General features: G+C 49.4%; 1 protein-coding gene across 1 annotated transcript; it reads right to left on the bottom strand.

Moving 5' to 3' along the window:
* Positions 1–2690: 2690 nt before the first annotated feature.
* Positions 2691–24706, bottom strand: CA6 (carbonic anhydrase 6). Its single transcript, NM_001144116.2, is given in 8 exon segments — positions 2691–3137; positions 5003–5126; positions 7607–7764; positions 11497–11566; positions 14641–14733; positions 15763–15911; positions 22411–22590; positions 24608–24706. Coding segments are annotated over 8 exon segments (954 nt in total). The 5' UTR covers positions 24687–24706; the 3' UTR covers positions 2691–3036.
* Positions 24707–25137: the final 431 nt, after the last annotated feature.

Raw genomic sequence — 25137 nt, 5'->3', positions numbered from 1 at the left:
TTAGTACCATTATGAGCTCACGTCTTCCTGTGCATTTGCTATATTTCATTCCATTGCAGTTATTATTTTCTGATACTATTCTCTTTTTTTTCTTTTTACAGTGGCACCTGTGGCATACAGGAGTTCCCAGGCCAGGGGTCAAATCAGAGCTGCAGCTGAGGTCTACGCCACAGCCTTAGCAGTACTGGATCCGAGCCGTATCTACGACCTATGCCTCAGTTTGCAGCCACACCAGATCCTTAACCCACTGAGTGAGGCTGGGGATCGAACCCACATCTTTCCAGAGACAACGTTGGTTCCTTAACCTGCTGAGCCCCAACGGGAACTCTGATATTAATCTTTTTGATGCTCAAGTTGATCCAGGAGCCCCTTCAACACGGCCCCTGTATCTTTGGGGCGTGACCCCAGTAGACTGGGTAGATTCCTTGCTTTCAGCCCTAAAAAGATGTCCCAGGCTCATCTTGTGTATCCTTGCCCCAGATCTGGAGTCAGCCATTTCTCCCAAGGAGGTGGTTCCTCATGGTGGGAACAAGGGTACAAGCGTGTTCCTTGTTAAGGAATCACTGGTGTGTCTACCCCTGAGTGGGTAGAGCTGGAAAATACACACTTTTTAGAAACAGGAAAAGAACTTACACATTCACACTGATGTTTTCAAATGTATTCAAATTTATGATTGTAGGGCTTTTACTTAGCTTTTTTAATTCTGTATTTCGAGCTCTGTGTTTTTATGCTGAAAATCATGTTACTAAAGAGAGAAACATAACTGTTTATGTATATCTAGAACTAGAGGACAGTAATTCACACACATTCCTCTTGTTCTTGGGATACACTCCACTAGATATGCTATAAAAACACCATGTTTAAAAGAACTTGGAAAAACACTTCTCTGTGTGTTTATGCTACAATGTATGATTGTCCAATCATTTCACTATGTTCTTACATTTTAAATTAACTAAAGTTTTAGGGATTTTTTTTTTATCACACCCACAGCATGAAGAAGTTCCCCAGCAATCAAACCTGAGCTACAGCAGTGACAACACAAGGTCCTTAACCCACTGAGCCACCAGGGAACTCCTAGGGAGTATTTAAAAATCATTTACATCTAATTTAATTGTTCAGCTCTCTAAAACCCAAGATTGCAATGTTAAAACTACCAAACAAGGCGCTTCCAGAAAAGTCCATCTTCCAGCCCATCCTCCACCTTGTCCCCCCCTTGCCCCCCTCCTTGGGTAACCATTGTCATTAATTTTGGTTCTTTGTTCTCTTTTCAAGCACAAACAGGCTTGTGTAATCCTGTTTGTCTACCTTTCTGCCTGTTTATAGCATCTGTCGCCCCTTGGCTGTCTCAGTCACTGCTTCTGTTCCAGTGCACCGCAGGCTCTCATTTCTGGTTGAAAGAATGATTGTTATCGTGTCCTCACATTATCCCTGCAGAAAACCCAAACCTTTAGTGGCACAGAAAAGCACTAATGATGGGGGTCTGTCTTCCTCCCAATACACCCCCACGCTCCTTGCCAGCTCCCTTGAGCCTGGTCCTCTGGTCCACACTGAGTTACTCTCACTTCCCTGGGCAGCACTGCCCCGCCCCCCTTGGCTCGGCCTTCCAACCCCCCACCAAGCACCAGCCCCTCTGTGGTGGTTTCAGTTATTCCCCCCATGAGGGTGATTGTTTGGATAAATACCTGTCCAGCTCGGGGAGCCCCCGTCTCTATACCCCACATCTCAGCCTGACGGCAGCAGATGCTTTACAAAGCTTGCTGAATGCGTGAAAGTGATGCCATCTGTAGTTAAAAGAACTTGGATACAAAGGCTTGGGTTGGAATCCTGGCTTTACCGTGTACTACCTGGGCCATCTCAGGCCTTTCTGCAAATCGGTGTCTTTGTCTGTAAACTGGGGTTAAAGCAGCTTCACTGAGGATGGCCTGGAGGAGTCAGTGAAGTCACGGGTGAACGTGCTTCGGAGCCAGTGAATAACGACACGGATAAAGGAATTCAGAAGCGTGAAGCTGAGCTCAGTCAGGGATGAGAAGGAAGCTGAAGATGAGCCAGGAAGGTCCTCCAGGCAGAGTTCGTGTAACTGACCCGTAGAGGTCCCGCCACTCTGCTGGCTGCTTCTCCTTAACTGCAGCCACAGCCCACCAAACAGGTCATTATCCCACATGATTAGTAAGTGGCAGGACTGGCACTTGACCCAGGACACCAGTGGACCAACGAGGACAAATCTCAGGGCTGCCCTCGCCCCTCCAGGGAGCCTGCCTCCTCCCTCTTCTGTTTCTTTGACTCTGGGCACCGTCACTACTCCAGAGCTCCTGCCGACACGTTCCTAATGTAAGGTCTCTTTCCTTTCTCTTTCTTCCTTTCTTTTTTTTTAACGGCTCCACCTGCTGCCTATGGAAGTTCCCCAGCTAGAAATCAGAGCTGCAGCTGCCGGCCTACGCCACAGCCTCAGCAACCCTGGATCCTTACCCCACTGAGTGAGGCCAGGGACTGAACCCCAAGCTCCTGGATACTAGTTGGGTTCATAGCCTGCTGAGCCACCACAGGGACACCCTCTTCCTTTTTTTTTTTTTCATCTCCATCCTGGAAATTCCTCCCACCTTGATCTTTGTCCCATTACCTGGGTCCCTCAGGGTGAGGCAGCGAAGGGACGTTTGAAGTGGTACAAGGGAAGAGGAAAGAGAAAGTTTTAAATAGCAAATTTCCGCAGTTATTTTATTCCATCTAAATGCTACAGGGCGGGTTTGAAAGGCAGTCAAATCAATGTGCTTGATTCTAGAGGAGGCTGGTTAGGGCTCCAGGTTCTTTAAAAGTCTCTTCCAGTCAATTTCCACGGGTAATGTCTAACTCAGTCCCTTCTCACTTCCCTTCATGGGTGATGGTGTCTCCTGCTTCAGTCGGAGATGAACCAGGTGCCTCAATGGGAGCGGTGCGATCGGATATTCAGGATTCCAGGACTCCGTGGAGACAAGGCAGGGCTTACACGTCAAGGTCATTTTGACTCCGTGGAGACAAGGCGGGGCTTACGTGTCAAGGTCATTACCATGGTCCTTTTCCCTTTGCTTTCTTCTGTTCAATAACTCTTCTCAGGTATTCCAGGTTATTGTCAATATTGTTTAGATAAAAATGGAGCTCAGAGCCTAAAGTATATCAAAAGAAGAGTGAAGAAAAAGTCAGAACTTTGGGACCCAAGAAAACAAGGACTGCAGGACCGCCAGATACCCATTCCTACACAGGAAGTATTTTTGACTCCTCCGAATGGCCTTCGTGGTCCCATCCATTGGCTTCAAGCATCTTTGCCATGTCTGAATTTAGGCTTGGACGCTGCCAGAATCCAAGGGGTAACATGTCCAAGATGGTTCTACCCACCTTGGTTTCTCATGCGATGCTCAGCAGACTTTATGCTCAGAATGTGTGGGTGTTTTCTAATAAATACATAGCAAGAGGGCTGGATTTGGCCATTGTCTTGTGTTTATACCTGTCCTTGGTTTTGCCAGTCATTTGTCCTTGATGCATTGATCCTATCAACCATCTGGTATGGAATGCTGTAGAATTATGCACTATCGCTAGGGTCACGCAACTGGGTTGCTACCTAGAAGTCTGGCCCAGAAGGAGGATGGAGCTGGAAGATGGCGATGAGGCCCAGTTCTTTGTTCTCTTCTCAGCAAAGCGAGACCATCATTCAGATCCCCTGGCCGGGGCGGGAGAGGAAGTCCTTTCACTATCTACTGGGAGATGGAATAATTATCCTAAATATCAAATCCCAGGCGGGAGGGCCACGACGGACATACCGCGAGACAGGACATTCTCATCTACATCTAGAACACCTGAGCTCCCTCCCGAGGGTACACTGGAGTGACACCCCCACCCCCCACGGAAAGAGCAACTGAGATGTGGCAGATAGGAAACGCTATCATCTGTTTGTGCCTTTTGCAAGGATAGTGTTCAATTTTATTAGGTAAAACAGGGAGCATAGTAAGATCAGAACAAGGAGACCCATCAGTGGGTCTGAGTTCCCTTTGTTTAGCCTGCTAGAGCCTGGACCTGTTAGGGGGATGCCTCCCCTTAGAAAAAGAAATCATCACTGTTAATACAGCATTAAATATAATTTGGGGAATTCGTAATTATCGTTGGTGTCATTTTTTCCTCTGTTAGTATCGTATTAAAGGCTCAAACTGATGCAGAGGAAAACAGCACATGAACCAGGAAGGAGTGATGGGGAGAACAGCCACAAATGGACTTTCACTGTGTTGGGGAGTGTGCATGGATATTTTAAAGATTTGAAAGATGTATGTGGACCAATTCTCCAATATTGTATTAGAGGATATAAAGGCATGAGGGAGGATTAACAGAAATATATCGTAAGGACAATGCATTCATGGAGTCATAGAGTTCACCACACCTCTACAGAGGAGCAGACAAAATAAAGATGAGAAATCACAGAATATTTATATGCTTGCAACCACAGAAGCGAGGTGAGCCAACAATGCGGTTTGGAGCCTGACCCACTGGATTAAAGGGTCCAGGGGAAGATGGACTCCTCGAGCCTATTTCCAGCACCCTGGGGCCTGGGGCTCGATCCTCAGGAAAGTGTAGTACACAACACGTGGTGGAGTTATTCCCCACCTTGAGGGAATTTGTAAGAGGATTTGGGGATGGGTTTGTAATATAGACAGATAGAGACGTGTGTGGAAAATAATTTGAGCTGGATTTGATACGGTTACCTTGAGCCTCTGCACTTCTATGGGAGCATCTGGATGTTGCTGACATCTTGCTTCTCCTAGTGTCTCTGGGCAAGATGAGGTGGGTCATAAATCACCTAGCTGCTCGTCCCCATTGCCTTCCCTGTTCTACTTTGCCCAAGCCCTGCATAGACCGGTCCCCCTGCGCTGCCTCCTGTTTAGATGCCTCTCCTTGCCTTACTGTCGCCAGAAGAGATGGGTCCACCCAGAGAAGGAAATTAGAATTGCAGATTGCGAAACAAACAAGCGTTGATCTCACTCACGAGGGTTAAGGAGAGACTTGAAGTTGGCCTCCACCACTCTGTGGTTCAGGGGCTGGGTTCTGCGGTAATCGTTGTGGATGGTCTTGTTCTGGTCATTCAACAAGGAATTCTGTAGCTTCCAAACCTGCGGGCAGCATAAAGGGACTTCAGAAGAGGAAGAGGTGCTAGGTGGTTTTTTAAAGTTTAGTTAGCAATTGAACTATGACTGAGATTTATATAACCCTGATAAAATGGTGGTGAGATCTCAAGTCCAGAAATGGTTCTGGGTATTATGCGCCAGGCATAGCATCCATCCATCCATCCATCCATCCATTTCTCCAACCATCTCTTTTAATCTTTTTCTATGAGTATTTGGTCAACAGTAGAAAGAAGAGAAAGAAGTAAAGAGACCTATCAAATACCAAGGTTGATTTCTGTTTATCTGAAAATGTCTGTATTTTGTCTACATCCTTGAGAGACATTTTTGCTGCATGCAGAACTCTAGGCTGGCTATTCACTTCTCTCAGTGCTTTGAAAACATGGTTCCACCACTTTCTGACTTTTGTTGTTGCTGCATTGAACCAACTTTTCATCTAATAGTATTTCTTTTATAAAAATCTGTCTTTTCTCTCTGGCTGATTTTGAAATCTTCTCTTTGACTCTGATATGTTTTGGTTTCACTGTGATGGGTTTAGTATGGGCTTCTTTTTGTTTTCATTGATTCATTGGGCTTCCTGAATACATGATGCAGTATGTTTCAACCCCCTGGAAAATTGTCAGCCAACATTTCTCAAAGTATCCTTCTTTATTCTACCTGTCTTCTCCCTCTACACTTTCAACTAGACCTTTATTGGCTCTTTCTAGTATGGTCTCTATATCTCTTTACTTCCTTTTCATATTTCCATCTCTTTTTCTTCTCATGCTACATAATTTTCTCAGCCCTGTCCTCCAGTTGACTAATTCTTTCTTAAACTGAGTCTAACATGTTATCAAACCCATTCGTTGGGTGGTTCATTTCAGTTACCATCGTTCCATTTCTAGAAATTAACAACTCATTTTTTAAATTCAAGTTTACTTGGTCATTTTTCCCTTTTTACTTTTTATTTTTATTTTTTGTCTTTTGAGGGCCACACCCACTGCATGTGGAGGGGCCTAATCGGAGCTGTTGTTGCCAGCCTATGCCACAGCCACAGCCAACGCAGGATCCGAGCCACATCTTCGACCTACACCACAGCCCACGGCAACATCAGATCCCTAACACACTGAGCGAGGCCAGAGATTGAACCTGCAGCCTCATGGTTCCTCGTTGGATTTGTTTCCGCTGCGTCACGATGGGAACTCCTACTTGGTCATTTTTATACTTTGCTCTTTCCTCATGTTTAAAACTCTTGTCCATATTACATGTGTTTAATTGTACATATATTCATTCTTTATATATATTAAACACATTTTATATTAACTGACTGACAATTACACTATCTGAAATCTTTGTAGGTCTAATTCTGCTGACACTCACTCATAGTGCCTTCTTCCTGGTATTTTGTGATTTTTTTAAAAAATTGAGCTCATTTCAGGTAACTTTGTTCACGGAAATTCTTCTAGATCTGGATTTAAGGTGCATTTTTCCTGAGATAATTGACATTGACTTTTGTTAGGCAACTAGGGGCACTTCCAATCTGGTTGTAAATGTTTTTGTGTGGGTATAAGGATAGGGGTCTTTCCACATTTTCCGAGAGTAGGAAAATGGAAAGTTTAAAAAAAACAACTCTTGGAGTTCCCATTGTGGCACACAGCAGTAATGAACCGACTAGTATCTATGAGAATGTGGGTTCTATCCCTGGCCCTGCTTAGTGGGTTAAGGATCTGGCGTTACTGTGAGCTGCAGTGTAGGTCGAAGATGCAGCTTGGATCCAGTGTTGCTGAGGTTGTGTAGGCTGGCAGCTTCAGCTCCAATTAGACCCCTAACCTGGGAACTTCCATATGCCATGGGTGCAGCCCTTAAAAAGACAAAAAACAAAAAACAAAAACAAAAGGAAAACTATTTGTTTCTGAGGAAGACCATCACCCAGAAGGAAATAGCTTTGCTTTGCAACCTCAGTAACATTTGTCCTTATTTAATTTAACAAATGCTTATTACCTGCCCGTGCTATGCTGAAGGACAAAAGGTATCTGATACAGCTCCTCTCCTCAAAGGGCTACAGGCATTTTCAACTGTAAAGGGCAACATATGAAGCTGTCCTTCTTGCAGGAAGTCACTGATGAAGTGAGAATGTAAGCTCCATGAGGACAGGGGTTTTATATATCAAAGGCCTAAAGTCGTACCTGGCAAGAGCAGCACTCAATCAATATTTGCTTTTACTGTGCAATTCTTCTCCTACAACTTGGGTCAGGCCCCAGTCCTTTTGTTGCAGGCCCTGTAAGTTTCTTGAATTCCCTGATGCCTGTTTGTCCGTCTCTACTACAGCACTAGTGAGATCACCCGTGGCATAGGGGAGGCACTGCAGCCCTGAGCACGGAAAACACTGTAGGATCCCAGGAGTTGGCAGGAGGTGAGATGTGGGAAAGCATTCTTGGAACCCAGGGCATTAAAAGGAGGGACTTTGATAAAGTGGCTCCATGCATTACCTGCGTCCTGGAGAGCTTGACAGTATCTGCAAGCACAAACCAGTGGACATTCTCAGTACAGGGAGGAGTCGTGAGTGAGCCCTGGTAGCTGTAGTAGGAGTGGAGGTTCTCAGGGAGCATGTCCTGAAGGTTAAGGCTGCTCAGAACTGTGGTTTGTCCTAATAGAAGGGACGAGAGATACAGGAAGTTAAGGACCACTGCTGCCCTTGGGAGGACAGCTCCAGCTCCAACCTCCCCATCTTTTAATCTGCTGATGTAAGCAGAGGGACATGGAAACGATCCACCAGTGTGCTGCTTCCTGGAAAGGGTGAAGCACAAAGACGTTGGGGAGAGACCCACTCGAAGACCTCCCCCTGGCTGGGTGGCCCCGGCTGGGTGCTCACTTGTCTGGATAAAGAGGATTCTCAGAGTGCTGCTGGGAGGGTAGAGAGGAGTGTGTTTATAAAATACTGGCATTGGAGTTCCCATCGTGGCTCAGCAGTTAATGAACCTGACTAGCACCCAGGAGGACGCAGGTTGGATCCCCGGCCTTGCTCAGTGGGTTAAGGATCCGGTGTTGCCATGGGCTGTGGTATAGGTTGCAGAGGCAGCTCAGATTCCACATTGCTGTGGCTGTGACATAGGCCAGTACCTACAGCTCCAATTCAGTCCCAGCCTGGGAACCTCCATATGCCTCAGGTGCCTTCCTAGAAAGCAAAAATAAATAAAGTTCCAGCACTGGGTCAGCACACGGGAAAGTACTCACAAGTGTAGCCCCCACCCCCCATCATCGCTGTCAGGCAGAGGATACGTTTTACGATAAATGAAAGAAATTAATGACAACTCCTGGGCACTCTGGGGTAAGTGCTCTCATGGACAGAAGAAAAGTCCTTGGTTTGTGCTCATTTAGAAGAATGGGGGGAGAGTAGGGGAGAGAGGAGAAAGGCAGAATCAGAGCTAAGCGGGGGTCTGGGGGCAGACCTCAGGTTGCAAGCCCTTCCCGCCATGCCCACTGGGAACCAAGCTCAGCCCCAGGTGGGGTGTAGGGAGGGGGACTTCCTACGGGTCTCCGAAGCCTCCACGGCACCCACAGTTATCGCTGCATCTAGAGAATTCCTCTTTTGTTGATGTCAGTGACGCTGAGTCCCCAAACTCAGCATGAAATTATCAAAGCAACATGGAGGCAAGTTGAATTTTGCTTCACTTTCCCGGAGCACTTCTGCATTTTTTTTAATGGCAAAGAAGGTGTCCCTTTGATCTATACCTCAATAGGCTTGTTTAACCAAGGCCATGAAGCCTAGCAGACGCACAATCCCTTGAGTAGGCAGATTTCTCTTTCATTGTTACTGGATAGGTTTCAAGAAATACCCTTCTAAAGGGCTCTAGAGCAGAGATTTTTGTTTCCTAACTCCAATACATTTAAGTGAGTAGAGAATTCCAGAACCATGGTGGAGCCACTGTGGAAAACCACATGGTAGTTCCTTAAAACATGAAACATAGAATTACCCTATCGTCCAGCAATTCCATTTCTGGGAATAGACCCCAAAGAATTGAAAGCAGGGGGCGAAAAACAACAGGACCAGCTGATGGTTCGGGTGTGGGGGGTTGTGGAAAGAGGAAAGTCAAGAAAGATTTGGAGGAGGACGCCCTTTGCTGAAATGAGAAAGTTGGTTTAGGGACAAGCCTGCAACGGGCCGGGAATATAGTTCTGTTTTGGCCGCATTACGTATTGGATCCATTTGGCAACACCAGGTAAACAGCTGGATGAAGGAACCCAGAGTTCAGAGGGACGCTGGTGCTGTGGGCTGTATTGATCGGACGGGAAATTTTTTTGAATCAGGCAGGAAAGGTGTGAGGATCCGTCAGCAGAAATGGACTATCTGAGGGTGGTGAGTTCAAGGAAACTCTTGGATCTACCGCAAGCCTGTGGCGTCTCCTGACGGCTTTGTTCACGGTCTGTAGGTCAACCAGACGGCTCTCACCTTGATTTCGCCTCACCTATCCTACTAATGCCGTGGCTGCAGGAGGAGCAGATAGAGAACTGGGGAGTCCACAGCCTAGGGATGGTGGTCCAGCCCCCGGGACTAAATGAAGTCCCCAAGAGATCAGAGTGGTGGCACCCCCCCCATTAGGGCAGGAGCCCGGAACAGAGAGCAAGGGAGCAGGGCTGGGGCGGGGGCGTGCCCCGAGTAAGGGCCACGTGTAACAGGTCGCTGTTTGGAGCTGGGTTAAGAGCAGAAGCGTGGCCAGGAGGTCTGACCCCAGGGCCGACCTTGAAGGTTTGGGGTCAGAAAAGAGAAGAGGGCAATAGGAACTCTTTCAAGGGTTCAAGCTGAGGATAGAGTGGAAGCTCAGGGGATGGTGGGGTCCAGAGAGACTTTGGTTTGTCTTTGGAAATGGAAGGAACGTGAGCCCAGAGCCAGGTGCTGAGTGGAGCAATCCGGTGAGATGCGGGGGGTGAAGGGGGACGGGCAGGAGAAAAGACCCTGAGAATGAGGGTTGGCACCCCCATGGGAGGGCGGTCCTGGACCAGAGCGGGGACCTCGCCTCAAGAGTAACCCAGGGAGTTCTCGTCGTGGCGCAGTGGTTAACAAATCTGACTAGGAACCATGAGGTTGTGGGTTCCATCCCTGGCCCTGCTCAGTGAGTTAAGGATCCGGCGTTGCCGTGAGCTGTGGTGTAGGTCGCAGACATGGCTTGGATCCCACGTTGCTGTGGCTCTGGTGTAGGCTGGTGGCTACAGCTCAGATTCGCCCCCTAGCCTGGGAACCTCCATATGCTGCAGGAACGGCCCCAGAAAAGGCAAAAAGATAAAAAAAAAAAAAAAAAAAAAGAGTAACCCAGGAGCGGACCTGGAGTTTGGTCAGGTAGGGAGGGTTAAGAAGATGAGAGTTGCCAACTCCCTTCTCCATGAAGTGCAAGGCAAATGCAAGGCCCTCCGAGGAGAGCCAGGGAGGGGTCTGGGGCCAAGGAGGAGGGGCTTCTGGAGAGAGGCAAAGAGGTGATGCAGTAATTTTGGAGAGGGGAAAAGCCAATGCCCAGAGTGGTATTTTAGGATTCCTGGCCAGTGTTAGTATGTGCTTATATTTGAGGCTATGAATAAAGTTAGAGGCTATTTCTCTCCAGGCATAATCTGCCCTTTGGCTTCAGGCGGTGAATAAGTGGGAGCTGGTCTGGGACTTTGCCAAGTGAGCTTGTGGCGGGATGGAGGGGCAAGGTCACGGAGGGCATGTGCCCGTGGAATCCAAGCTGGATGAAGAGGGGTGGGTGAGAGGCCTGCGACAGGACTAGCAGTGAGAATGTGGAGGCCCCGGATTGGAGGGGTGAGGACCGAGGTCAAGGAGCTGGCGTCTGGGGATGCGGCTAAAATGGGATGCTTCAAGCCAAGGCTACAATACGGATGTGGTTACCGCTCAAGGTCAAGGGTGGACCAGGGGCATGGGTGAACCCTCTAACAAGAACCCCGCTTTCTGGCGGCAGAGAGGAGGGAGGCCTGCCCGGCGTCTGCAGCTATTGTCCCCATGATGAGTTGCTTCACGCTCCAGAGTCTTCTCAGCTTGACGCCAAGGAAGACGCCCTCTCTAGAGACGAGAGTCATCACCACCCCCTGGGGGCCAGAGGTGAGCAGCACTTAAATGAAGCTCTCCTGCATCAGAGGAACTCTGGCCCTCCAGACGTTCCATTCGTGGGAGTCGACAGGGGGAGTGTGTGAACAGGTTCTCAGAGGCGGGCACAGCCTGTGCCAACCACGGGAATTGCTGAGAGAGACCTGGCACGGGGAGGGGAGTGCCCTCTGGCAGGTTCATCTGCCACCCTCTCCACCAGCGACACGTCCCCACTCCCCTGTGCCCGCCCCATCGCACACAAGCTCCTCCCTTTTCCTTCCTGCAGCCACCGTTGGTCTCTCCTACCTGGATTCCGGATGTTCTTCAGGTGAGAAATGAAGTCACTGTAGTAAGTGTTTTCGGCGTAATCCTTGATCTGCAGGAGAAGCAGAGCAGTTGTAACAGGGCCCGGCCCTCTAACCAGGACTGTCTCCCCCAGTCCAGCTCTTTGGTCCTCCAGCTGATGGAGGCAGCCCATCCATGGCAGCCCGTCCATGTCCCAGGTGCTCTGGGGGAGATGATCTAGCTGCACTTTGCCACCAGCAGCCTGGGCTCACCAGTCTCCTCCAGGAGCACAAGATCTAAAGCATCTGGGCAGCTTCCAGGGAAAGGAGCTTCTGGGTGGTGACGGGTGATGTGTCCTCAAGGCGTGGCCAAAAGCCACTATTCAAATATCCCCAGTGACTGTTGGGGGCAATGTCAGCCATAGGCTGATGCACGCTTGATGAGAGCAGCTTGCTCTCCAGCGCTCCCTCTGCATCCTCAGGACTTGAGACCGGGCGGAGGAGACCCAGATGTCCGAGGCAAAACTGCTCCGATTCTGAATGCTGCCACCCTTTATTTTTAGTATCAGTGTTGACTTTTTAGAAGTCAGAAAAGTTGCTTTTGGTGAATAAAAGTCTGTGGACAGTGGTTCTCTTCCATCACTGATGTTCATTCTCCCACTGGGTATAAATTCAGTGGACAATTACCATATGATATCACTTACATGTGGAATCTAAAATATGGCACGAATGGAGTTCCCGTCATGGCTCAGTGGTTAAGGAATCTGACGAGGAACGATGAGGTTGCGGGTTCAATCCCTGGCCTTGCTCAGTGGGTTAAGGATCCAGAGTTGCTGTGAGCTGTGGTGTAGGCCGGCTCTGATGAGACCCTTAGCTTGGGAACCTTCATATGCCGCGGGTGCGGCCCTAGAAAAGACAAACAAACAAATAAAATATGGCACAAATGAGCTTATCTATGAAACAGAAACAGACCCACAGACCTAGAGAACAGACTTGTGGTTGCCAAGGGGGTTGGGGGGAGGCACTGGGAGTTTGGGGTTAGTAGATGCAAACTCCTACATAGAGAAGGAGAGACAACACGGTCCTACTGTGCAGCACAGGGGACTACGTTCAGTATCCTGGGATAGACTGGGATGGGAAGGAATGTTGAAAAAAGAATACATATGTGTATACCCGCGTCACTTTGCTGCACGGCAAAAATCAACATTCTGTACATCAACTACACTTCAATACACAATTTTCAAATAAATTTAGACTTTTTTGGATTTCTGACTGCCATAAGTCTGTTTTCTAAACGCCTCTTTTATTTTATTTTATTTTATTTTATTTTTTTGGTTTTTTTAGTGCTGCACCTGCAGCATAGGTAGGTTCCCAGGCCAGGGGTTGAATCAGAGCTATAACTGCTGGCCTCCACCACAGCCCATGGCCACACCAGAACCTCAACCAACTGAACGAGGCCAGGGATGGAACCCGCGTCCTCAGGGATACTAGTCAGATTCGTTTCCGCTGAGCCCCGATGGGAACTTCTCGTCTCTTTCTGGTTCCTCTGTTCTACCTCTTGTGTCAAATGTTTTTAGTGTACTGTTTAACTATTTTAAGTCACTCGTAATTGCTCTAGTGACTACAATATACGACTTATCACAATTATGTTAGGCTAATGTCAGCTTAATTCCAGTAAAACAGAGCAACTTTGTTCCAAGATAAGCTCTATTTCTTCCCCATCCTTTCTCTTCTATTTCTGTCATATATATAGTAGCATCTACATACATTGTAAAGCTAACACTGCCAGGGTGTAATTATTGCTTCAACAATCTTAACGGTTTTTTGTTTTTTTTTTAAGAAATTAGGAGTTCCCTTTATGGCTCAGTGGTTAATGAACCCGACTAGGAACCATGAGGATGCAGGTTTGATCCCTGGCCTTCCTCAGTGGGTAAGGATTCAGCATTGCCATGAGCTGTGGTATAGGTTGCAGACACGGCTTGGATCTGACATTGTTGTGGCTGTGGCTGTGGTGTAGGCCGGCAGCTGTAGCTCTAATTTGACCCCCCAACCTGGGAAATGCCATATGCCGCAGGTACGGCCCTAAAAAGCAAAAAAAAAAAAAAGAAAGAAAGAAAGAAAGAAAGAAAATAAATTAAAAGAAGACAAGACTGGGAGTTCCTCTTGTGGTACAGTGGAAATGAATCCAGCTAGTATCCATGAGGATGCAGTTTGATCCCTGGCCTTGCTCAGTGGGTCGAGGATCCAGTGTTGCCGTGAGCCGCGGTGTAGGCCAACAGTTGTAGCTCCAATTTGACCCCTAGCCTGGGAACGTCCATATGTTGTGGGTGTGGCTCTAAAAAACAAAAAAAGAAAAAAAAAAAAAAAAAAAGAGGAATGATATCTACACCACAGCTCACAGCAACAGGAACTTCCATATGCTACAGGTGCAGCCAAAAAGTTCTATCTCCCGAGTCACTCTTGGTCTACGCAGAGTCAGTTCCTATTGACTGGTTTTTTTTTCTCCTAAATATGATTCTCATTGTCCCATTTCTTTGCATGTCCAACTTTTTGTCCCTTACTGCACATTTTAGATAATATATAGCAGCAAATCCCAATTCTGATTGTTGTTTGTTTGTTTGTTTGTTTTAGGGCCGAAGCTGCAACACATGGAGGTTCCCAGGCTAGGGGTCTAATCTGAGCTGTAGCCACCAGCCTACACCACAGCCACAGCAACAGCAACATGAGATCCAAGCCACATCTGTGACCTATGCCACAGCTCATGGCAACGCCGGATCCTTAACCCACTGAGCGAGGCCAGGGACCAAACCTGTGTCCTCATGGATACTAGTCAGATTGGTTTCAATCTGTCAGAGTGAGCCATGACAGGGACTCCCATTTGCATCCTTTTTTAAGTTTCCGAATGTAAGCGCCATCATCCCATGTTTGTTTTCCATGGTCTAACTTCACTTAATATGAGACTCCCCAGGACCTTCCATGTTGCTGCAAATGGCATGATTTTGTTCTTTTTTGTGGCTGCGTTCCCAGTTAAATTTCGGATTGGTCTCCCGCTTGCCCCCCACCTCCACGAGGGCTGTAATCTCAAACTGACACAGCTGCAAGTTTTCCCTGATTTTTAACTTTTCTGCCACCCGTGTATAACATCACCTGTGCCGTCTCGGCCTACCTCGAAGAGGGCTGCCAGCACAGCCAAGCCGTCCGGGGCCGTCTGGGCTTCATCGTAACTCTTGTATTTGGAATTGTAGTGGACGACGTGAACCTGCGGGAGCAGGAAAGCGAAGGTCAAGGGCAGTTCCTGCAGACTTCAAGGGCTTTAGGTTCTCAGAGAAGGAGGAACACAAAAAAACGACGCATCGTGCGATGCCTCAGCCTGACCCATGTCAATAACGGCCCTCTATCTAGGCTACGAGGTCTATCAAGACCAGAAGTTTCTCCAAGAGTGCAAAGAGCATGAGTGGGACTCTGGGGAGACGGCAGTTCAGCATCCCCCAGGCAGACAAGCTGGCAGAGCCCAGGGGGTCCTGTGAGGCCAGGGGGTCCTCCTGAGGTCTCCCTAGAGTGCGCATGAGCCCCTTTTACCCCAGGAGGTCACTGTGAACCCGTGGTCATCCTAAGCAAGAGAGGGAACCAGCAAACCTCCCATGCAGAAATCCAGCTGAAATCAAAGAGGGCTTGTCCCAGTCTGTGGGCTGTAAACTCCCGCCTTGGGGTGACTTCTGTCGGGGCAGGAACCCTGCCTCAACTCCCAGCATAAAACAGTGATCAGTGAATAGTTGTGAATGAATGAAAAACGAACCCAGGAGTTCCCGTTGTGGCACAGCAGAAATGAATCTGACTAGTATCCATGAGGATGTGGGTTCAATCCCTGGCCTTGCTCAGTGGATCAGGGATCCGGCATTGCCATGAGCCATAATGTAAGTCGCAGACACAGCTCAGATCTGGCGTTGCTGGGCCTGTGGCGTAGGTCAGCAGCTTTAGCTCCAGTTCGACCCCTAGCCTGGGAACCTCCATACGTCACAGGTATGGCCCTAAAAAGGCACAAAATAAAAATAAACTCAACCTCAGGGTGACTTGACTCGCCATTGCACCAAGTCTTTTTGGCTCTTTCAACAGGAAAAGTGAGGAGCTCCCCAGTGGCACAGCAGGTTAAGAATCCAGCATGGTCACTGCCATGGCGCAGGTTTGATCCCTGGCCTGGGAACTTCCTCATGCCCCAGGCAAGGCCAAGAAAAAAGAAAAGAAAAGAAAAGTGACTATGGGGCTTGAAAGAAAAAGGACCTCAAGGTACCTCGGTCACATATCTGATCCCATCAATGGTGTGCTCGGAGCCACTGATCTCGGAGAACGCGCCGCCCCAGTGGAAGTGCATCTGCTTGGCTATGTACTGGGTGCCGTCGGGGGCCGTCAAGCGCATGGTGGAGGGCAGGCTGATCTGTACTGGAAGAGAAGACCGAGGAGGGTGGGGCAGGTCGTCTTCTGATGGGCGAGGATGGGTCAGGCCTACAGGGGAGGCAGCTCCCCTGGTTGCCTGCCCTCTCCTGGGGCAAGCTGGTACTGCAGACTGGCTTAGACTGACCCCAGCCCGGCCACCCAGGCGAAGAGGCCACGGCACACGGGGCAGGATGGGGACCAGGCACTGAGTAACCCGGGCTGGACAAGCACCTCTCCCAGGGCACAAGCTTCCCACCCAGGACCCGAAGGTCAGATGCGGGGCCACCAAGCGGTTAGCCCGAAGGAAGGGGGAAGCCCTGAAAAAAGGTGGCCCAAGGGTGTGGAATCCCTCCTGGCTGGTGTTGGAATTTGCCCACAGCAGAGAAGCCAGAAACAGGGCCTCTCGGGACCATTTTGATTACTTTGACTACACGTCTCGAGTATTCTGTAAGGTCAAGTTAAGGAGATTCTCTTCCACGATCTTAAAATCTCCATCCCGTGCAGGCTTCTAGAACCAGCCCAGCTAACAGCCGCATCCCACTTCATAGAAGGGAGCAGCCCGGGGCGGGGGGTCGGGGAGGGGGGGGCAGGGCTTCAATTCTTCTATTTTATGAACAGGCAAGGGGACCCAGTGGGGGAGAGAGGAGTCACCCCGGTTGTGGCAGAGCTGGGCCAGAGCTGGGCGCGCACAGCCAGTGACCGGCCTCAGCGAGTCTTTAGAAGACAAGAGACCAAATTCTGCACCAAGTCAGGGACCACGGGCGCTCTCGGCTTGGAATCGAATGGGGTGTGATTATCAACAGATAAGCTCCAATGTCAGCTTCCCTCCCCTGGAGAAGCGGATCCCTCCTCCAGCTTCTTGCTGCCTCAAGCCCTCCAGACGTCCGACAGGGAAGTCACTCTGGCCCGACAGGGGCCCTGTTCAAGCCACTGGCTCAGGCCTTAGAGAAACCTCTTTATTCTGCAGTGAGCCAGGCAGAAGGGAGACATGGACCGTGACCCCAGAAAGGGACCAAGAAAAATATCGGTGATGGTATAATTTAGGACTTGGAAAGGGACCGTAGCATCTGTCCCGTTAACAAAGGTTTCTTACTCAGAGGCATCAAAGGAGTTCCCTGGTGGCCTAGCAGTTAAGGATTCGTCATTGTCGCTGCAGTGACACAGGTTCAGTCCTTGGCCTGGGAACCTCCACATGCTGCAGGCATGGTCAAAATAAATAAGTAGGAGATCCCGTCGTGGCGCAGTGGTTAACGAATCCGACTAGGAACCATGAGGTTGTGGGTTCGGTCCCTGCCCTTGCTCAGTGGGTTGACGATCTGGCGTTGCCGTGAGCTGTGGTGCAGGTTGCAGACGCGGCTTGGATCACGCGTTGCTGTGGCTCTGGTGTAGGCTGGTGGCTACAGCTCCGATTAGACCCCTAGCCTGGGAACCTCCATATGCTGTGGGAGCGGCCCAAGAAATAGCAAAAAAAGACAAAAAAAAAAAAAAAAAAACAAACAAAAAAAAAAAACAAAATAAATAGGTAAATATGTCATCAAAGGTGGTTATAAACAAGTAAGTTTTCTTTCTTTCTTTTTCTTTTTTGGCTGCCCCACAGTATATGGAGTTCCTGGACCCAGAATCAGATCTGAGCTGCCATTGTGACCTGTACCTCAGCAACGCCAGATCCTTTAGCCCACTGCTCTGGATCAGGGATCAAACCCGTGTCCTAGCGCTGCAGAGACACCGCTGATCCCATTGCACCAAATGGGGAACTCTAACAAGTAAGTTTTCTTAAAGAGCAAATATTAGGTATCTGATATCTGTTCAATGCCCCCTTCTTCCCTTCCAAACTGTCTAAAGCAGCAGGAAGCTGTGATGAAATTCATAACAGAAAAGGCCATTCGTAAGGAGGAAACCAGCCTCAGAAATTTTTACATGCCCTTTAGCAGAACAGGTGCTTTGGATTCGGTGCTTAACATGTGGCCAGCCTCACATGAGAGAGAGGTGCAGCTGGGAGTTCCCATTGTGATGCAGCGGAAACGAATCCGACTAGGAACCATGAGGTTTCGGGTTCGATCCCTGGCCTTGTTCGGGGGTTCAGGATCCGGCGTTGCCATGAGCTATGGTGTAGGTCGAAGATGTGGCTTGGATCCCACTTTGCTGTGGCTATGGTGTAGGCCGGCGGCTACAGCTCGGATGAAACCCCTAGCCTGGGAACCTCCATATGCCGTGGGTGTGGCCCTAAAGAGACCAAAAAAAAAAAAAAAAAAAATCTCAGCCATCTGTGTCCAGAGGTTGGAGAGCTGAGGACAGTGCATCGCAGGAGGAGTAACAGAGACCGTGCCCAGCCTGTTTTCCCTGAAACACACTTCTCTACAGACACAGTGTCTCACTTCTCCAGCTTTAGCCCCAGGATCACAACAGCGAGATTGGAAAACGGCAGCACTTCTGAGCTTATCACTGAGCTCGTGAAAAGCAGGGGACAAAGATCTGTGCGCTCCCCGAAATCAATTGATTGATCTTCCAGAAGCGACTCCCCTTTGTTTGAAACAAAGTTCTTTTAAGACCCCAGGTTTTTTTTGTTTGTTTGTTTTGTCTTTTTGCCTTTCCTAGGGCCTCTCCCGTGGGATCCTGGATAAATCATGGACCCAGAGAAGGACACTGTGGGCAAAAGATGCAATTCAAATGAGTAATTGTGTGGTACCAACACAGTCCAGTTATGAGAGGTAAAAATTAGAAGGCGTGGGAGGAGGGTACCCGGGAACACACTGTACTATTGCTGCATTTTTTTTCTAGCCTAAAACGAGTTCAAAATAGACGTTTTTTTACAAAGACAAAACCAGCCTTGCTCCTGCAGCTTTCAAAGATCAAAACCTGCTCAGAATCCTGCCTCCCTCGTGGAGGCTTTTTGGGGCTTTGTCCTCTCATGCACAAGTCTTTCCCCCTTGGATGCATCCATCTATTCAGACTCTGTGCCAGATGCCAGGCTATGAGGATGAATGAGAAGTCATCCTTCCTTTCAAGGAGCCAGACAAATGGAGTGGCCGATAGTACCTATTAAAAGAGCAGTATTCAGAGTTCCCATCGTGGCTCAGAGGAAACGAACCTGACTAGTATCCATGAGGATACAGGTTCCATCCCTGGCCTCGCTCAATGGGTTAAGGACCCGGCGTTGCCATGAGCTGTGGTGTAGGTCGCAGACCCGGCTCAGATCCCATGTTGCTGTGGCTGTGGCGTAGGCAGGCAGCTGCAGCTCCGATTCGACCCTGAGCCTGGGAACTTCCATATGCCGAGGGTACAGCCCTGGAAAGACCAAAGGAAAAAAAAAAAGGTGGAGACAGAGAGAGCAGTGCTGTTTCTCCTCCTGAACACTAAGGGCCTAGTACCTCCCACCTTTAAGATTTTCTGGAACCTATGAATATGTGTTTTGGGGAATTTAAAAACTATTAATCGATCAGTACTGGTCCACCAACTGTTACGTCCACAACAGAATAGAGAAATTGAGAATACGCATTAGAAAATTTTGTGGCAATTCAAATTTGTCTCAATTTGCAAGAGTGCTTTCAATTTCTCTTTGTTAAAGTGTAATTTTATGTCTGTATTCTAATCTAAAAATAAAAATGGAAGGATATGAATACAAAGTGGACAGATAAAGTAGAATTTGAAATTAAAAACACAATACTATTGGAGTTCCCATTGTGGCGCAGGGGGAAACAAATCCAACCAGGAACCATGAGGTTGCGGGTTCGATCCCTGGCCTTGCTCAGTGGGTTAAGGATCCCGCATTGCTGTGGCTGTGGCGTAGGCTGGCGGCTGCGGCTCTGATTAGACCCCCCCTAGCCTGGGAACCTCCATGTGCTGCGAGTATGGCCCTTAAAAAAAAAAGACAAAAACAATAACAACATCAAAAAAAACCACAATACTATTTACACGAGTGTCCCCCAAAATTAAATAGATAGGTACAAATCTAACAAACTACATTCAAGATCCATATGAGGAAAAGTGGAAAACTCTGATGAAAGAAATCACAGAATAACGAAATAAATGGAGAGCGATTCCATATGCCTGGATAGGAAGACTCACAACTCAGAGATGCTGGTTCTTCCCAGTTGGACCCATAGATTCAGTGGCATCTCAGTCGGCATCCCAGCAAGTTATTTTGTGGCTACCCACACACTCGTTTGAAGGTTTACGTGGAGAAGCAGAAGACCCAGGAGAGCTGGCACAGGGTTTAAGGAGAGGAACAAAGATGGAGGCCCAAGACTACCCAACCTCAAGACTTGGTATAAAGTTTGGGTAACACGGGCAGCGTGGTCCTGGTGCGAGGACACACAAATAGATCAGTGGGACAGAACAGAGAGCCCAGAAAGATAGCTGCTAGGTATATTCAACTCATCTTTACCAAAGGAGCAAAGCCAATACAATGGAGCAAAGAGAGTCTCTTCCACAAACAGTGCGGGGACGACTGGACATCCACATGCAGAAAAAAAAAGAATCCAGACACCGACCTTACACCCTTCCCACAATTAGTTCAAAAAGGATCACAGACCTACATGTAAAGTGAAGAACTACACAATTTCTAGAAGATAACATAGGATAAAACCTAGATGACCATGGTGACTTCGGGTGTGATGATGCCTTTTGTTTTTTTTGGCTTTTTTGGGCCACACCCACAGCATATGGACGTTCCCCGACTAGGGGTTGTATTGGAGAGCTAGCTGCCAGCCTCCACCACAGCCACAGCAACAGCAGATCCTTAACTCACTGAGTGAGGCCAGGGATCAAACCTGCATCCTCTTGGATACTAGTTGGGTTTGTTACCACGGAGCCACAAGGGGAACTCCCGATGATGCCTTTTTAGATAGCATAGCAAAGATGTGATCCATGAAAGAAAGAATTGAGAAGCCGGACCTAATTAAAATGTAAGACTTCTCTTCTGCAAAAGAGATTATCAAGAGAAGGAAAGGGAAAGCCACAGACTGGGAGAAAATGGCTCCCCAGGATGCCTCTGATAAAGAACCGCTATTCAAAATACACAACGAACCCTTAAAATTCAACAATAAGAGAGCAAATACCCCAGAGACCATCAGCTCACCCAAGAAGATGTACAGATGGCAAATTAGCATGTGAAAAGATGCTCCACCTTGTGTGTCACGGGAAGCGCAACTTCAAATGGCACTGAGACCCCCAGCACATCTGTATTAGAAAGGCCGAAATCGGGAACACTGATGACACCAAAGGCTGATGAGGCTGCAGAGCAGCAGCAGCAGCTCTCATTCATCGCTGGTGGGAATCCACAAAGGTGCAGCCACTTTGGAGGAGAGTGGGGCTGTTTCTCACAAAATTAAACATCCTCTTACCATACGATCCAGCGATCACACCCCTGGGCATTTACCCAGTAGAATTAAAAACTTAGGTCCACACAAAAATCTACACACTGCTTTCTTCATAATTACTGAAACCTGGAAGCAGCCGAGATGTTCTCAGTGGGGGGAATGAATAAACATACTGGTGCCTCCAGACCATGGACTCTCACTCAGGGCTAAAAAGAGAGGCGCTCTCAAGTCATGGAAAGACACCGAAGAATCGCGAATTCATGTGACCAAGTGAAAGAAGGCAATCTGAACAAGCTACATGCTTCTGCCCACCTGCTGGAAGCTTCTGAGAGTAACTTTGGAGACAGGAGCTCGACATGAATGATGAAATGAGACTTTCATGAATGATTTGTGGCGTTGAGTGATCCAAACCATGGGTTACCTGAGGGCTGCTGTGTATCTTGGAGGCAATTGGTTTTATTTCCTCAATTGTGCAAACAGTAAATCTCAGTCTTATGACATTCCCCCTCCCACCTGTGCTAATGGGCTGTAAATTGGCCCAGCCCAGGTGGAGGTGGAGAGGGACGTTTTCCAAAGAGGACATGGCCTAGGAAGCAAACATCCGGGGTCTGGGTCCTGCTCACCACTAGAGACTGGGTGACCCTGAGTGAAGTCCTTCGGCCTCCCAAAGCCTCTGGTTTCAACCTAAAAATTGCCCATCCCCCCAGGCTTGTCCTGAGACTTGGAGGAGACGAGCCCACCGGAACAATCAGAGGGCTGTGTGCAGATGAAAAGCAGGATTTTACAATCAGCCAGTCCAGGCTTCTCAAGTCCCAGCTTTTCCTGTCTGACCTTCACACATAGAGACCATGGCAGGTCAGACCAGGGCACAGATCAACGGAACACACAGGGGGGCGTGTGACTAGACGGCATTGCCTTTCTGTCGGCTGAGTTGCCCGCTGGGGGGCTGCTGGGGTCCGAGCGAGCTTGGAAAGAGGCCAGTGAGCAAGGAAGGGGCCAGCAGGGAACGGAGTCGGCGGAAAGATGCCGCACAGCTTGGGAAGAGTCACCTGGTCTCAGGGCCTCAAAGCCCCTCCTCCCCGAGTCTGAGGCCTGCAGCCCGAGGATCTCTGCACATACAGCTGCCCGCAGCCACTCCCCACCAGCCTGCTGCCCACCTGGGGACAGGAGCCTGTGGCCCTCCATACCTGTGTGGCCGTTGTTGATCATGGAGAACTCCCCCTCCTGGGCCTCGTAGCCTGTCAGGCTCAGGGCCCTCAGGGCAGGGTTGTACTGCACGCTCTTCCTCTGCACGTCGATGGGCGACTGTCTCCTCCCGTCGCAGTCGGGGTACTCCCTGGACCAGTGTGCTTCATCCAGCTCCCCATCTGACCCAGGAGAGAGCCAACGGGGTCACAGGTGGAGGGGCTGCCCAGCTGGGCCATCCCCGGGGGCCCCTCACCCAGCGTGGAGGCCAGTGCTGACAGCTCAGAGCAGGGCCCGCCCAGCGGGAGGCCCACAGAGGCCACCCTCAGAGGTCTGCCTTCTAGAAAGGAGGCAGGAAGGACGTCACATCTAAATCAGCTCCAGGGGAGTTCCCACGGTGGCACAACAGGATGGGCAGCATCTCTGCAGCGCCAGGATGCAGGTTCAATCCCCAGCCCGGCACAATGGGTTAAAGGATCGGGCGTCGCTGCAGCTCAGATCTGATCCCTGACCCGTGGAACTCCACATGCCGAGGGGCCACCAAAAATGGGCAAATAAAAATAAAAAAATAAATCCGTTCCATAGACCCTGTGACTGGGGGCTTTGGGACGGATCCCTCACTTTCCTGCTCCAACCACAGGTCCTGAAAACCTGACTCAGTGTGTGGAAAGCAATGAATGTATTTAATACACAGCTTTGGCTTTTCCTTTGACTCACTATCAGTGATAAATGTGCTGGGGGCTCCTTGAGCTTGGCTTTCCCAGGTTACTTTCCAGGGGCTTTGGGGCTTTTCCTCTCTTCCTGTGAACTGCTGTTTCCCCTTCCCAGCCCCCACCTCTATCACAGCCCCCTCCATGCTCTATGGCAGGACCTCCCTCCTCCTTCTGGCTCCCCCACTTTCAGTGGTTTTCAACTTGGTAAAGACCGCTGGGTTCACACCTGTGGACTCAGGGCAAGAAAGAAGCAGCAGGGTCAAAGTTGACCTAGAATGATTATTTGAAAAAATACCAAAGTAAGGAGATTTCTCTTTTTTAAGGGGGTTCCTAGTCATAGTGGAGAGAGTGATAAAAACTAGTCACTACCAGGGTGACCTGACCTCCAACAGCTGTGGGGCCTAGTCTCCCCCATTTGCAACAGAGAATCGAGGTCTCTTTCCCTCTTAGGTTATTTTGGGGGTTTCGTGGATGTCGTTGTTGTTTTTCTTTTGGGGCCAGCCCGCAGCTAATGGAATTCCCAGCCCAGGGATCAGATCTGAGCCGCACTTGTGACCTATGCCACAGCTGCGGCAACATCAGATCCTTTAAGCCACTGCACCGGGCTGGAGATTGAACCTGCGTTCTGGCTCTGCAGAGACACCACCAATCCCATTCCACAATAGCAGGAACTGCTCCCTGAGGTTGTTGTGGGGTTTTTTGTTTGTTTGTTTGTTTGTTTTTGTCTTTTTAGGGCTGCACCCAGGGCCTATGGAAGTTCCCAGGCTAGGGGTCAAATCAGAGCTGTAGCTGCCAGCCTACATCACAGCCACAGCATCTTGGGATCTGAGCTGTGTCTGTAACCTACATCACAGCTCATGGCAACGCCAGATCCTTAACCCACTGAGCAAGGCCAGGGATCAAACCCACGTCCTCATGGATACCAGTTGGGTTCGTTTCCACGGAGCCATAACAGGAACTCCAGATGCTAGGATTTTCAACTTCACGTTCTGTAAGTGGGATTCAGGATGTGAGGTTGAGGTCTCGGCAGGGCCATGGTGACCAAGAGAAGCCAACCATGGAGACTGCGGGTTCTCGCCAATCCAGAGGTTCTGGATAAACCAGGTATCATGAAACTTCCTGGAAGAAAGCTCTCACAAACTTCGCACACCCTCTGAGGGGCCTTGGAGCACCCCCTCTAATCGCTTTATTTTCCATCTCCATAAAGCAAGAGAGCAGATGGCTTTGCCGTCAGAAGCAGGCTCTCAAGCTAGCATCAGAGGCGGAAAAGCAAAAACCCAGCTGGTGAATCAGGGATCTGGGGGCAGGGGATCTCTGTCCTCTTCTCCTTAACCTAGGTCTGAGGTCAGCTGCTCTCTACCTGGCCGGAGATGCTGAGCCCCTGGGAGAAGATCCAACAGGTGCCATACCCCATCATCTGAAAGGCCAGGCATCATCTCCCTGGGGAGGGCAGAAGGGAGCACGAAGCCCTTGGGATGGGCCTTACCTGAGTAGGTCCACTCAGCCCCATGCTGGGTCTGGGCCCCCAGCAGGAGCAGGAACAGCAGCGTGACCAGAGCTGTCATGATGCTGCAGGTCTGGGATCAGGGCCGATTCTGCGGAAGCTCTTCTTTTAAAGGCTCAGAAACTGTAAATAACAATTTACCAAGTCTGGCCAGCGGATCCACCCTCCGCAGCACCCACAGAAACAACAGCACCTCCCCACCTGGGCCCTCTGACCCGCTTCGCTCAGCCAGGTGCTGTGCACCTGCCTCAACAACAGTCACCACCGTGGCCACTTAGCCCAAGGGTTTGGTTGTTCACTGTCTGATGTATGGAAAGTCGCTCGTAGGGTCACACAGTGCAGCCTTTGTGGACGGCTGACGACAGGCCAGGGGATGGCCCAAGGCAGAGAGGAGCAGGATGGGGAGGCTTTTCCAGAACAATGGCACTTCCTGTGCCCTTGCTCCTGGCAAGCCAGGCCCTGGAACTGGTGAGGAGCATCACTGGGGCCTGAAAACCCAGCCGGATTCTGCC

The sequence above is a fragment of the Sus scrofa genome, chromosome 6 (assembly GCF_054392235.1).
Source record: "Sus scrofa isolate SSC_HxYL_T2T_F1_AM1 chromosome 6, Sscrofa_HxYL_maternal_Yorkshire_Landrace_v2.0, whole genome shotgun sequence".
Taxonomy (NCBI): domain Eukaryota; kingdom Metazoa; phylum Chordata; class Mammalia; order Artiodactyla; family Suidae; genus Sus; species Sus scrofa.
This window is presented reverse-complemented; position numbering and strand designations above follow the sequence as displayed.